Source organism: Eleginops maclovinus, chromosome 14 (assembly GCF_036324505.1).
Source record: "Eleginops maclovinus isolate JMC-PN-2008 ecotype Puerto Natales chromosome 14, JC_Emac_rtc_rv5, whole genome shotgun sequence".
Taxonomy (NCBI): Eukaryota; Metazoa; Chordata; class Actinopteri; order Perciformes; family Eleginopidae; genus Eleginops; species Eleginops maclovinus.
The window spans coordinates 14,745,468-14,760,137 of NC_086362.1; the positions used below are offsets into that span (position 1 = coordinate 14,745,468).

The 14,670-nt window shown below is 42.4% G+C and overlaps 1 protein-coding gene across 2 annotated transcripts in view; it reads right to left on the reverse strand.

The window, feature by feature from the left end:
• Positions 1 to 6,456: 6,456 nt before the first annotated feature.
• The window catches only part of lrch4 (leucine-rich repeats and calponin homology (CH) domain containing 4), a 49,084-nt gene continuing 40,870 nt past the window's right edge, over positions 6,457 to 14,670 (reverse strand). Inside the window, exons 17-18 of one of the 2 annotated variants that reach the window (XM_063900430.1) lie at positions 14,296 to 14,373; positions 6,457 to 6,771 (exon numbers count right to left, since the gene is read on the reverse strand). In XM_063900430.1, the coding sequence (XP_063756500.1) occupies positions 6,673 to 6,771; positions 14,296 to 14,373 (177 nt within the window). In that variant the 3' untranslated portion in view covers positions 6,457 to 6,672. Of the gene's footprint in view, positions 13,930 to 14,295; positions 14,374 to 14,670 lie in introns of both variants that reach the window. The other variant, XM_063900429.1, reaches the window with a different exon arrangement.

Consider the following 14,670-nt stretch of genomic DNA (forward strand, 5'->3'; position numbering starts at 1 on the left):
TCCTCCGCAGGCTGCGGAAGTTCAACATGGACTCCAGGATACTCTGCAACTTCTACAGGTGCACCATCGAGAGTATCCTGACTGGCTGCATCACCGCCTGGTATGGCAGTTGCACCGCCCTCAACCGTAAGACTCTACAGAGGGTGGTGAAAACTGCTCAGCACATCACCAGGACGGAGTTGCCATCCATGGAGGACCTCTACACCCAGCGGTGTAGGAAGAAGGCCGGTAGGATATTAAAGGACCCCCATCACCCCAGCAACAATCTGTTCTGTCTGCTGCCGTCTGGCAGACGGTACCGCAGCATCCGGACCAAGACCACCAGACTCAGAGACAGTTTTATACCACAGGCTATAAGACTACTGAACTCCTGAGCTGTGTGAATGTCTACTCACATCTGTTTATAGTACACACATACATATATATATATATATATTATACACATCTGCCATACATATCTGTTTATAGTACACATATCTATATATTATACATATCTGCCATATACATCTGTTATACATAATATATGCATCTGTCCATACCTCCTCATTCAACAGTGTAAAGTATTTAAATACTCTCAATGTATTCCACATATGTATATATTTCACATCCTCAAATCTGTATTGTTGATATTGTAAATATTCTTCTCTCTTTTTTCACTATTTTATTTATCTTTTGCACCATGTATGTTGAGTTGTTGGAGGAGCATGCGACATAAGATTTTCATTGCCAACATATACGCTGTATCTGCTGTGCATATGACAAATAAAACCTTGAAACCTTGAAACCTTGAAACCTTGAGTGGAAATCGCAGGCTGTTTCTGGACGTCATGAGATTTTTAATTAAGAGTTTCTTGGAAGCACAGTATACCAGCATTAGAATACACGCATCAGTTTTTTCCCTCATCCAATCAAATCTAAATGTTAGATGATGGGATTCATTCATGATGTTTTTACACAAGACTGGCCATGATTAACTTTCTTGCATCCTGTCTGTGTTCACTAATAGGAAATACTCCGTGCCGTAGCACCTCACACACTGAGGCTGTTCGTCGCTACAGAGGGCTCCAGGTCTACGAAATCTAATCTACTGCTCTCCTTATCTAATGCCTCGATCTGTTTATGTCTGGTTATGTTTTTAAATAAAATGATCTGCTAAATACCAACGCTTTCTTACATTTTCAACCTCACACTATTGCTAATAAAGTTGTACAGCTTCCCGCAGTGAGGCGCTGATCATCAGAGCCCCCAGCTGCTGACGGGTCACAGTGAGCAGTGGTCCAGCCCACAGTGAGTCACAGCACTGACTCATGAGCCACCGGCTCACAGAGCATCAACAGACTTCACAATGTGAGCTGCTGTTTTATCAGTGGCTTCCCTATTTAACAGTTGCCTTACAAACCCCCTCTCACCCCCTCCCAGCCTCGTCTCAGCGCCCGCGGATCTGCTTCTTCCTGATATCCATCTCTGTCGGTGCGTGGGGGTTCATACCCATCCTCAATTACAGCCCATAAATGTCAGGCTGCCTCTTCAGACGGTTAGCGTGGGCCTCACAGGGGCAACGGCTCGGACGTGACGGGAATCTGACCGACGACATTTCCATACACAAGTGTGTGCATTCATTAGGTGTGTGTCTTATCAGGAAGTGAGACGATAAGCCGGCAGCAGACGGTCCTCTCAGGCGGAGCGGCGTACAGCTATTAGGATGATAGTCAATTAGGCCGCGCTGCTAATTGACTGTGATTACAGCCAGAGCTGATTATTAAAGCGAAGGCAGCGCTCTTCTCCTCTGCCTCATATCAGGCTGTATGCTGGGTAGGAGCAGATTAGAAGAACCATTACATGTGTAACAGTCAAATTGGCCTGACTCAGCATGTCCCTGCTCTGCAGCACATCAAAAAAACATCATCCCATGACTTTAAATACAAACAGAAACAACCAAACTCTCACTACACACACGTCACTAACGTGGAGTAAGCAGAATAGTTGATCAGATCAAAGTAGAGCATCAACTGTTTTGGGTCTAAAAGTAATAAAATACCCCAGCTACATCATTGGTGTTGTTCTGAAGAATCAGGATGTGATGTGCAAGGGGGGCGGTTGCCATGGATCTGATCAGCTTTCTAGTCTTGCTATTGGTTCAATGGTTCCTTCGTGGTGAGGGGCCACATTGGGGGACAGAAAGATATTGTTGGGGGAATAACTGCATAGAGTGTCAGAGACAGTGTGGTCGGTACATGTTATTATCGCAGAGTATAGTGGAGCCTTTTCCTTAAATGATCAATGAGGTTTTTCTGAGTAAGATATGATTCAAATAATATTTCAGAAGATATTTGTTGATTCTGGGAAGGTTTTTGAATGTGGGTGAATCACCATTTGAGAGACAGGTGGGAGGACGGGTTGTGTTTGACAAAATGTTGAAATGGTAATGAAACCCGAGAGACCAGCACAGCCTGCTTCATGTGGTGCACTCACTGAAAATAAATAAAATATCTTGTTTTCCACCCATCCTAGCAGTGTGTAACACTTTGCAACCGCCTTGCAACAGACCTGTTGGACGGATGAGTCAGAGGTGAGGTAAATTGCTCCTTTCAGACACCGACGCACATTGAATTAGAGCATTTCAGCTCTGTTAATTAAACCTTTTACTGTGTGTGTGTGTGTGTGTGTGTGTGTGTGTGTGTGTGTGTGTGTGTGTGTGTGTGTGTGTGTGTGTGTGTGTGTGTGTGTGTGTATCCATTCCCTGCTGCAGCACAGGATGTTTTAATTCAGCAGCCTGTATATTTAGGACGCTTTGCTGCCCTTTGATAGGGGGGGTGGATAATCATCAAGTTCAAAATTTCAACACACCCATTTGGGACTTGATTAACACTATCAATACAAGAACTTTGACACCAAAAGTAACTCTGTATCTTGAAAATAACCCCCCACCCCTTGAAAATGAAAAAAAGAACCCCAAAAGTGGCATTTTCTGCACATTCCGCCTGGTATGCATAAGCTGTTCTTACTGTTTGCCTATATACTGTTGAATAAATGCTTTCAAACCCATTTGATATTTAATAAACACTATTAATAGAAGAACTGTTACACCTCAAAGTGACCCTGTATCTTGAAAATAATCCCTCTTTAAAATTAAAAAAAGAACACAAAGCGTTTTTTTTAGCCGTTCTGCCCTTTGTATGCATTCACTATTCTTACAGTCTGCCAATACTAAAAGACTAAACTCATTTGGAATTTTTTTATTTCAAATACAAAACAGTTAATTCATTTTTATTCAGTCACATTGACATGGAAAGAACTTGAACTTGTCAGTCTTAAGTAGCACCTCACATTTTTCTTAGCCTTTCAAGACTTTCTTGGAATTTTGCATATTCCAGTGTGGTTCGGTCACTCCTCTTGCCTAGGTACGCCATGAGAGCATCTCCAAACTCCTGTGCTGTTTTCATCCTCCTCTTCCCACTGGGCAGTGTCACCTGGATTCTGAAGATAGGATCGACTTTAGGCAGAAGCGTGGTGCTTTCTCTGGCAAACTGAACCTCAAGCTTCATCCTCTGCAGCTTTGCGTTGTTGTTCAGACTTTCATCCACAAGGAACTTTTCAACTTCCCCACTGTCAGTGAAGGGGCCACCTCTAGATTTCAGTGTGTCCAGCATGTCTAGTCTCTTCCTCTCCTTTCTTTGAGCCATCTCCTGTTTCTCGTCTGCCCCACTCTCGAATTTCGCCTTCATGAGTTTACTCTAGTTGAGTTCAACCTCTCTTTTTGCTTGGGCTGCTGCCTTGAAACCTCTGAAGGACGGAATCTGTCCATCCCTAAGCTCCTGGCTCTTCTGTAAAATTATTGACCTACTGACTGCGTTCAGTGTGCCTAGCTTCTTCAGTCTGTAGTCCACCTTGCCACATTGTCTCTCCATCCCAATGTTGTGCACAGGGGTGCCATCAATGTTACTAGCCTGTTCACTGACAGGGTAGTCCATTGGGAAGGTCTCCTCATCAATCCCATAGTCCCTCCTCTGCCTCTGCCTGGCCAGGACAGTCTTCAGATGGGGCTGCATGAGATCTGTCAGCTTCTTCACTTCATCCAAGTGTTCGGCAGCCACGTCTGACACTGAGTTCAGGACCTCTTCCGTGTAGGTCTTCTTTACGCTACTGAAAAGCTTGTCAGACACTACAGGATACTCAGGTGTTGTGAACGTAGTGTAGTTGTCGCTGATTGGCTGGCCCAAGCCTGTATGCAGTCCCTTGTAGAACTCCCTGAGCTGAGTATGGGTAGCATCTTTCTCTATGGTTCTGGCATAGAAGGGCTCCACCAAGTGCACACCCAGGCAGGCAAACACCAAAAGGGCCACTTTGAGGTAGGGAAGCTCCATCACTTCTCTGACGAGGCAGGCCAGGCGGTTGTTTATGTGAGGGTTCTGGCTCAGGAACTCTGTCAGATGGCCAAAGTGGTATATTAGGACTGCTGCTGCCCTGGAGAGACATCCAAACCTGCTGTCTTTGTAGGAAAACAGCACACTGGATACCTGCCTTTGCTCAAGGAAGAGGAGGAATTCCCTGTAGCGGTTCCAGGGTTTGTTGCACTAAGCTAGCTAGCTAGCTAGTTTGAGCTATGTTCTTAACAGATAGAAAGCTAAAAGTATGACTAATATTGGAACCTGACACAAACCAAGCTAAATTATAGTACAATAAATCATATAATAATACAATTAGAATATAATAATTTTGTTTAAAAGGAAAAAACATACCTGGGACAACTTTGTTTAACTGCTTGTCTGATGGTGTGTTGAATATGACTGTCTGCTTGGGGATTTCAACGGTTTGCTTGCAGTCAACCAGCAGCCACAATGTATTATGTAAATGTACTTTATCACATGAGAACATTGCAACATCTGACAGGTGAACCAAAGTGTTCTCTTAAGATTTTATTTTATTTTTAATGATAAAAGGGGGGAAAAGGGGGCAAAAAACATGTCCGATTTAGTTTTTTGGGTGGGGTGGGGGGTTTATTTCATGATAGGTACCAACTTCCAATACAACATATCTCCCAAATGACCCAATGCACCATCACTGAAGTGGGCGTAATCATTTTCCATTTTTTTTATTTTTAGGCAATTTATCCCCCCCCCCTACCTTTGACAGCACCAAACAAGAAGCAGATTCACCAATCAAATCTGTATTTTAAAGTTCCACCATGTCCACCCTGGTTTCCTGTCTCTAGTTTGGCTTTGTGTCTGCAGCTGATAGCTGCTGTTATTCCACGTGCTGTTAAAAGTGGTACAGAGACATTTCTGTTGCCCCCCCTCACTCATTTCCTGCTATAAATGCCGTATCTGTTATTCTACTTATCCAGGATTAAAGAAAAAAAATCAGAAACCATTTAACTGCATATGGCTTGAGCATACCATTAATTAAGATAGTCATCTGATTTTATTCCAATCATGAACTCAATAGCAACTCCACAATATGATTTGACCACCTGCAGTTCAGTTGAGATTGTGTTATGTTGTGCTATCAGCAGCTGATGTGGATCGGAACCTGCAGAAGAGGAGCTCCAGAGGTCTGGTAAGCTTCTTTTTTATTAAACCTGTAGTCCAACTGAAGCAGACAGACATCACCTGAGGGACATGGTTCCGGCTTCTAACATTCCCTTTTCTGTATTGTAAGTTTGAAGCTGGTGATGGGAACTTGGCCTGAAGAAACAGCTAGCATGACATGTTAAAAGTTCTACCAACAAGGTCCAACAGGTCTACAGCTCCTTGATGTGTTTAACCTATTCACCACCAGAGATCTATACGCTACACTGCAGGGTTGTTTAGGGAGTAATGTGCTGGAACTAATGCTTGCTTGTAAGTCAGTTATTTCCACATTTCAGCTTTTTTACAGAATCAACCAAAAATAATGGTAAGCCGTTAGTGGGCAACTGTGGCTGCGGGGGAGTGCGGTTCGATTCCAGACCCTGCAGTCATGCAGCATGTGGATGTATCCTTGGGCAAGTGTGTGTGTGTGTGTGTGTGTGTGTGTGTGTGTGTGTGTGTGTGTGTGTGTGTGTGTGTGTGTGTGTGTGTGTGTGTGTGTGTGTGTGTGTGTGTGTGTGTGTGAGTGAGAGAGAGAGAGAGAGAGAGAGAGAGAGAGAGAGAGAGAGAGTGAGAGAGAGAGAGAGAGTTTCCCAAGAGCAGGTGGTGCTGCTCTGCATGAAGGAGGTGTGAATGGGGGAATGACTGTATGTAAAGCGCTTTGAGGGGTCCAGAGGACCTGATGAAGAGTTGTATATGTACATTTACCATTTCCTTTAGTTGGTCAGTGTATTTCCGAACTCTGGACCCAGCCAGGCTAGCAGTTTCCCTGATTCTAGTCTTTATGCTAAGCTAAGTTAACTATAACATGCAGAGGGCTGACATTGATTGAACACTAACTAACTTGTGTAATTAAATCCTTACTTGTAAAGATGAAGGAGGCTTTGGATAATTTGCATACTGTAGGTGTTTTTATTGTTGACATTTGTTGTTTGGACACAGTGTGTATAACTGCACTGAACATGTTAAATATGAAGCGTGTTAAAGAAACACTGGCCCTGAGACGGATCTCTTTGGTGATATGTTCAACCTTCGCAGATGCAGCTACGCTGGGTTAGCATTGCGTTGAGCCAGCGGCCTCGGACGTTTCGTGTTTGGGGCCCCGCTAGGAGCTGTCGGCCAGGTCCACCAGTGCCTGGACGGTGTGAGCCAGTCGACTCAGCCCCTCGTCCTCCGTGATGAGTTGGGGGGAACACAAGGAATCCTGGAAAGGGAGGAGAAAGATTAAACAGCTGCAGGTAGGCTGTATACTGTATGTTTCATGCAGCAATTGACATGCACACGTGCACATGCATTAATGGACACTTTGTCATTTATTGAGGGGTAGAATTAGCCGGTTTTACCTGTTGGAACCCCTGCAACCCAAAACACACCTTCTGTGAACATGAGTGTGTGCCTTGTTGCTTCCAAGTTGTTTTCAACATATCATACTAAACATGCTTAATGTAACACCCAAAGTATAATAGTATAATCGAATAATAACAACGGCGGTATTTCTGAGTGTCAGTCAGTTTGATAAACACTAGAAATAAACACAATAAGCCAAAACTAATACGCAAACTTCAATAGGTTTTTAAACAAGACAAGCACACTACATTACAACACAATACCCAGAGTTGCTTTCCCCCCATTTGCTGAGTGTAGCTAAGCTAGGCTAACCATGTAGGCTACTGACTGAAGATTCTTATAAAAAGTCGAAATGAAGCATTGCTTTTTATCTATTTAAACCACATCTGCAGTCATAATACTTGCAATATATACAATTATGCACCAAACAATAAAAGTTTCAAAACATTTCCTGGAATATGATATTTTCTTAATGTTAATGTGTTTACGTAGCCAGTGCCATCAATTCCAACAAACAGTACCAGATTTACATCCACCAATCAGTATCGATCTTTGAGCGATCATTGGGTGTGAAGAGCCACAGTTTAATTATTAAAGGATGCTACATTTACATAAAAATGTTTTACTTGAAAATAATTAAAGAATAAATAATATTAATATTTTCTACATCTCTTATCATCATGCGATCCAATCTGGATCAGCGGCGTGGGGAAGGGTTAACAGCTACAGGACGTGCTCAGTGGCTTTCCCTGGAAAAGCATGTAATTTCCTCCCGTGGATACCACAAACATCTTCCGTGTTGGAGTGTTTATTGCTTTCAGGGCTGAAGTGAAAGGCTATTAAACCCGAGTTACTTCAACTTTGCTTTGAAACAAGAAACCTTGTGCCTCAGAGTAAAAACAACCACACTGTACAATGGAGGGAGGGGGCGGGGGTTGCGTTTAATGGAAAAGAAGGGTTGTGATCTGAATTATAACGTGTGTGTGTGTCATTCAAACCATGAACTCGGTAGCTGTGTATGTGGGCTGTGTAATTGTCCCCTCTTTAATATAACTTTAATAACAAATGTGCCATTTTTTACAATAGGCCTATAGTGAGATTATAACTGTTGTTCCAGTTGGCAGAAACATGTTTCTCTAACTCTCTAAACACCTGAACATGTCTTCATGTTTGTGTCTGGTCACATTTAAAACTCCAGATCAGCTGACCAGGAAAAGTGGCACTTTGCAGGCCATCTTTGAAGCCTTATCAGCAATAACACTATCATATTAACTGGACCTGTGTGTGCCTTAACTGTCGTCACTAAAACCTGAGAGACTTATTCCATCATCAAGCATTATTTAGCTACACAATACAGATGAATATTTATTGGGGCATTTTATAAATTAACCTTTATTTTCTATTTTGCTGTGATGTATTTTATATAAACAGGTAGTAAAGTATCACAAAAAAAGATTGGGTCAGCTCAGGCCTCAATGGTACACTTTTCATCTGATGGTTTATTTGTTGCTTTTCAATAATGCTCAATGGGGGCTAAAACTTTGAAATGAATAGAAATCAATTTCAGATAACAAAAAAAAGGAATTCATAATCTGTGAAAATGTTAAAACATGTATATCATGCTAAATTATCTATAACCTTTTTATGTGACTAAAGATAATGAATGTACTACAGGAAATGCAACTGTCCGTTATTACTATTGATTGAATTATAGTAACAGTAATGTTAGCGTTAGCATCAGGAAATCATGCTAGCTGCAGAATGTAATGCTACTTTCAAGGCAAGGACAAACTTAGTTGTTTAACTAAAGAAACATCACTCTGAATTGAATTAGTCTTATTGTGATAATGAGTAACAGGGTTGAGTGGGTTAGAGTGTTCTAGACTGAAAGAATAAGATAAATGTGAAAAATAAAAGAGTTCCATGGCAGTAGCACATGGCTGGATACTGTTATTTCCTGTATGCTATGTGACACACCTTTAGTTTACAATTTGTGTTATTTAAGGTTTATGATTTAACAAACTGCTAAGACCATTACAAAAGACATGTATTAATACAGAAATAAGTTAGTAAAAAGCCTTATTTAAATGTTGTATTAGACATGCAAGTTGGTCACCAAGAAGTAGGGACAAGAGAGACATGCCATTTAAAGCCATTTGATATTTAAAATAATGTTTCAAAACCACTTTTTCTGCAACTGTATTTACATTTTGTCTAGGAACAAGTATATTTAACACAACAAGTTTTAGCATTTTGGGCATGGATTATTTATAATTTTACAGGTGGGACAGAACATTCCAATTCTGGAATGACCCAAAACTCAGTCCCCATAGCTACCAAGTCTAAAGCTCAAATGATTTTTTCCACATTCGCAGCTATGCAGAGCTACGTCCTGTAGAGTTCCTCACAACATACATTTGTCTTCAGAGTGGGGTCCCCATACTGAGGGCTGTGTGCGGACCTCAGGGAACCTCTTATTAGTTGACAACTCTATCATGATTTGTGATAAGTCCAAGAATCTCAGTTCCTGTTATATGGTCATGTGTCAGTTTGAACGCCTTATATTATATATCATATTATATGTGCAGTTCCTTCTTTACGATATACTGTCTGTGTAGAGTCATGCGTTACAGATGGCACGACTTTTGCGTCGCTTTCAGTTAAACAACTACAATTGTACTGATAGGCGTTATGAGTGGAAGATGGTGCTGATGTTTCAAAGCGGAGACAAAGCACAGCCGCTACAGAGTTTACAAATCCAGATGTTGGCGAACATGAGTAATCTATTGACTGAGTATTCTCATGCCTTTTCAATAATATTTCCCACTTATATTAACAAACGTGTAAGATAAACAGGATGGGAGTAGGCTGTTTTTGAAAATGTAAAGTCAGACTTCTTAAGGGGAAATGTTTCCACTGACCCTCTGGTGTTAGCAGCCGGCGTGGATGGCGTTACACCAAAAGGAGATTGCTATTTCTATATGAATTATCAACTTTGTTGCATTTAGCTAGAACACAGTGGGGCTCTGGTTCACCCAAAAGTAATTCCTAACAATGCTCACATTTATTTATTGTTGATAATTGATGTCATTTGTGGGGGAAATCCACCTCAGTAAAAGGCTTTTGTAGCTTTACCATGATAAGTGAAACATCTCTGGGTTATTGCTAATTTATTCTGGTAGTTGTTTGTTCTCAGCCTTTTTTTTAATTTAACAAACAGTAAGTCAAATTGGCCCCTGGATTGTCCTCAGTGGCCCCTGAAGCTCCCGAGAGGAACATAACCTCTTCCAGGTATGTTTTTTTACTCTACATAATCAGTGCTGCTGACTCCGTGGTGATTACTTTAGCAACTGGTGAACCTTAGACTCTGAGTAGACACATGAAATAATTTGACAGTTCACACACTCTCTAACTCTCTCACACACACACACAATAAAGGCCACAGTAACATTTATCCAGTGTCCTCGCAGTACAAACCGTCAGCTGAGTCCTCCCCTGACCTCGGCTCAGCACACTCACCTGCTCTAACGGGGGGGCAGCTGGAGTTTGTGACGTGAAGCCGCTTCACTAAAGCTGCGGTTTGGAGAGCACACAGCAGCTTTCAGAGAGGTGAGAGCACAGGGCAAAGTGGACATCAGGATATCTGCACGCTGCTCACAGTGTCACCACATTCCAAACTTTCACCGGCTGAGAAACGGACTGAACCCTCCTGAAACCAGAGCTGCGGATCCTCAGATCAGGGTAGAGCTCACACAATGAGTGTACTGGTTTCCAATCCCAACAATTACTGTTATAAACTGTTGTTCATTTATAGAATAAGTCTGGTGTTATTCTATGTTTCTGTTTGTCTCGAAATCTCATGAAAAGACCAAAACCAACCGGTCTGTCTCTTACTTCTGAGAGGAGACACATTTACAACTCTGGGAGAGTCTGCCACTGAGGCTTTTTGACATCACAATTTAGTGTTTGAAACCCAAATCTCATCTTTGTGTGTATCATTTTATTGAAAGTGTTGGGCTGGCTCCATGCTGCAACCTTGTGGCTAGTGTGGAGAACAGCTGCTACATCTGTAACCAAACCAGAGGTCATTATGAAAGGGAGTCCCTTCTTCTCTACATGCCAGATATTACCCAAGCCCTGTGGAGCTCCTCTGAGGTTATGCTTTGCAATATGGGACAGTTTAAGTTGTGCAATTTGGATACATTCAACTGGTCTGACTTTAAACATTCTGATCTCATAATGGTGCTCCAGCTGACGTATAGGACTGGATAGCCCAGAACACGTGTTGGTAGATCCATAAACTGTCGTTTCTGCACATGTAGAATCTCACCAGACTCATCCTTTGACAAACATGAGCTTGAAGTTAAAATCCAACTTATCTTAACATGAAATATGTTTATTCTTAGGGAGCTGATGTACACGACATCATGATTCAGAAAGCATGAGATCCCTCAGAGGCTGGATAAAGAGCCGGTGAGGGGACCCTGTGTTCGGTGAGGCAGCTGCAGAGACCCTGATGATGTCCCAGTGTTTCTGCTGAGTAAGCAAAAGGCACAGCAGCAGGCGAGCAGACAGACAGCACACGGGCAAAGTTCATCTTTTAATAATTTCTTTACAGCGAAGGGAAAAAACCTTTACATATAGCTTTATATAAACTCAAAAATGAATCTCAATAATACAAGGGTATCGTATAAATATAAAATACAACTGCAATTCTGTTCCGCTAACATATCGAAGAATATAGCTCGGTTTAAGCCAGTGAAAGATTACCGTGCTCATCCAGTTTCATTTACAAAATCTACATTTGAATTGAAACAGTAAAACATTTCATTTAACAGCAGGCTAGTAAAAAACTTGAGACATGTGACGGGAGCAAAGAGATCAGTGTGCTGAAGGACAAGTACAAAATAATATCAACAGAATAGATTTCTATCTGGGGCCCCAAAGTGTTTAATATTAAATAAAATTACTATACGAAATTATAAATGTATTGGGTAAAAAAAGAAAAATCTAAATCAAAACTTGTAAGATGTTTTTTCACGATTCTTACAAGTTTATACTTGTAGACATTTATTTCAAAAGCTGGTTTTATGGTAATGTTTCCAGTGATACTGCCCTGCCTCTTCAGCAAACTAACTTGATACGATTAAAGATCTATATCCAGATTTCTTTCCTGCGTGAGTCCTAATATTTCACTATTGATAGAAGCTCTGAAGCTCAGTCATCAGCATCAGGTATATCCTGTCTGTGTGGATGCAGGCTTCGCCCTTCTCTGAGCAGAAGATGCAGAAGAGGCCTCTGAGGCCCAGTGTAATGTGGAGCCTCCAGGGAATCAATCATTTACCAATCAAATGAAGGGGAAACTTTTAAACAATCAATGTTATTTTAACACTGAATAATTAAATATTGATCACATTAAATTGGTCTGTGTGATTTAAAGCACATACATTGATTTCACAAAGGCCTTTTAACTGTTGAGACTGACGTTTCTCCTCAAACAAAAATCACCAAGAACAGAATTCCAAATAAATAAAAAGAAATAATTTAATAGCCTGTTTACATTTATACAAATCACCCAGTCAAACTAACCAGTGACAACGATAAAAAACTTTACACTCACACACCCTCCTGCAGGGGTTAGTACCGTTTGGACATGTAGTCCCACATCGCCCCCTGCTGCTCACACTGAGCATTTAAAAGGGCCACTGCAAGAAGAGTGTTCAGTGAGAGGCACTGCATCATCTGTCTCATGGGAACAGCCAGCTTCCACATTTACCCAACATGCATTTGTTTCAAGGCCAAAAGTCACATTCACATTTCAGTTTTTTTGAGGGGGGGTCTGACTACCAACACACAGAGAGATGGAGCTGCTCTGAACACACAAATAATCTCAAGTGGAACCTGGTTGGAGTGGAGGAACCACATCTTTAATGTACCGGACTGATCCGTTTAACTGATGGTCTGACCCCCTGCACTTGGGGAGTGCAAAGCCGTCATATACGGTAACACTGATAGCCAGGATTTCTCTTAAGACCCAGCCAATACACTTAAACAGTTTTAGTGTAAAGCCTGCATGCTCAGCCTCTTTAGCTCGTGCTGCTAGCTGCTGACCACAGCTGAGCAGTGGGTGGAGACCAGACCAGAGCTATGGCTTATATCACTTCACAAGGTGATAATATGTCACAGGTTTTGTTTACAGCTTGATGCAGTGCCAACAAGTGGCCAAGAAAGTCACCTGCGCCCCTGTAAATAGCTGTGCTAAGAAATCAACAGTGCACGTTAGGAGAGCAGCGGATACTTAGAATTTAACACTAAGGCAGCACCTCAGGTCTCACCATGTTTATTTATTTATAAAATGTGCCAAATAAAAACATTAAAATATGGAGGTGTATTGCTAATGGCTGCTGTTTTAAAGCATCTACACACAGAAGTGGTCTGGTAAAAAGACGCAGGTCATAGCAGGTGACAGACTCAGTGGCTGTGGCTCCTCTGCTCCACCCATCCCTCTCTGTGGAGCAGCTCCACCTCAGGCTGCTGTAGACTTGCTGTGTGTTACAGAGTGAAGGCTAACCGGGGCTAAGGCCCCTCCCTGCTCCCCTGCTCCTGTGTAAGTTATTCTGTGTTTCTGAAGCTGCGCGCTACATCCACCCAGTGCAGCTGTGACACACACTCTCAGGACGTGTGTGTACTGAAACACACACTGTGGCGTACTGTCTGAGAGGCCAACTGTGGCAGCAGCTGTGTGTGTGCAGAACAGCAGTGAATATAAAGTGTGTGTGCTGCTGCTCTAGGTGAGCAGGTAGCAGTACAGGACGTAGAGGAGGGCCATGGCGGCACAGTAGAAGAGCAGAAAGTCTGTGGACAGCAGCGAGGAGGAGGACGACGAAGGTGAGGAGTGGCGGGGGGACAGGTCCTCCCCTGTCTCCCCCACCTCAGCAGCCAGAAGGGCCATCACACAGCGCAGTACAGCGGGCAGCTTACACAGAAGCACATCAGAGCACACACACACGTCCCTCTGCACAGGGGACGAGGACACAGGAGGAAAAAAATACAGGAAGTTATTTTGTTAAAATTAGGAGACAAGAGAAGGACACAACAGAGTAGATCACACAGAACCAGAGTTCGGGGTGGACTGATGCGTGGGCCGGGATCGACATTGGATTGCAAACGTTATTTACTTTATTTCAAAAAAACGTTCCAACGCATCAGTCCAGCCCTGCCAGGAGTAACTTAGCAACACAACTGAGCGTAAAGCACATGAACCATTCTGTTTCACTATTTTTAAAACATTTTGTCATTTGGAAGCACGCTTCATTGAAACATATGCAAAACAGAGAGGCATAATGAAAGGGCAATGAGGTCAGAGACAGACGGGTCCTACCTCAGAGACTCCCAGCTTCCTACACGCAGAGAGGAAGTTTTCCACGTTCAGTCGACATTTTGCTGAGCTCAGTTTTGGCTGAAAGTGATTAGGAAAAAATAATGTATTAGTATATGGGGAGAAAAATAGTCACATGTATTTAGAGCCCTCCCTGTGTCCTCTGCGTGTAGCAGTCATCTTTAGAAAGAAGCTGTCACTAGTGAACAGTCCCCTCCTGTAACAGCTGCTGATGGACATTACACTGAACTCAGGCAGGTGAGATTATAGCAGCACAGATCATGCTAACCATCCTCTCTCCATCTCTTGCCATGCTCTTCAGTTTGAGACCTCTGTTTGAATCCTGCTTGTTATTCGAGAATCAACAATAGTTCAAAT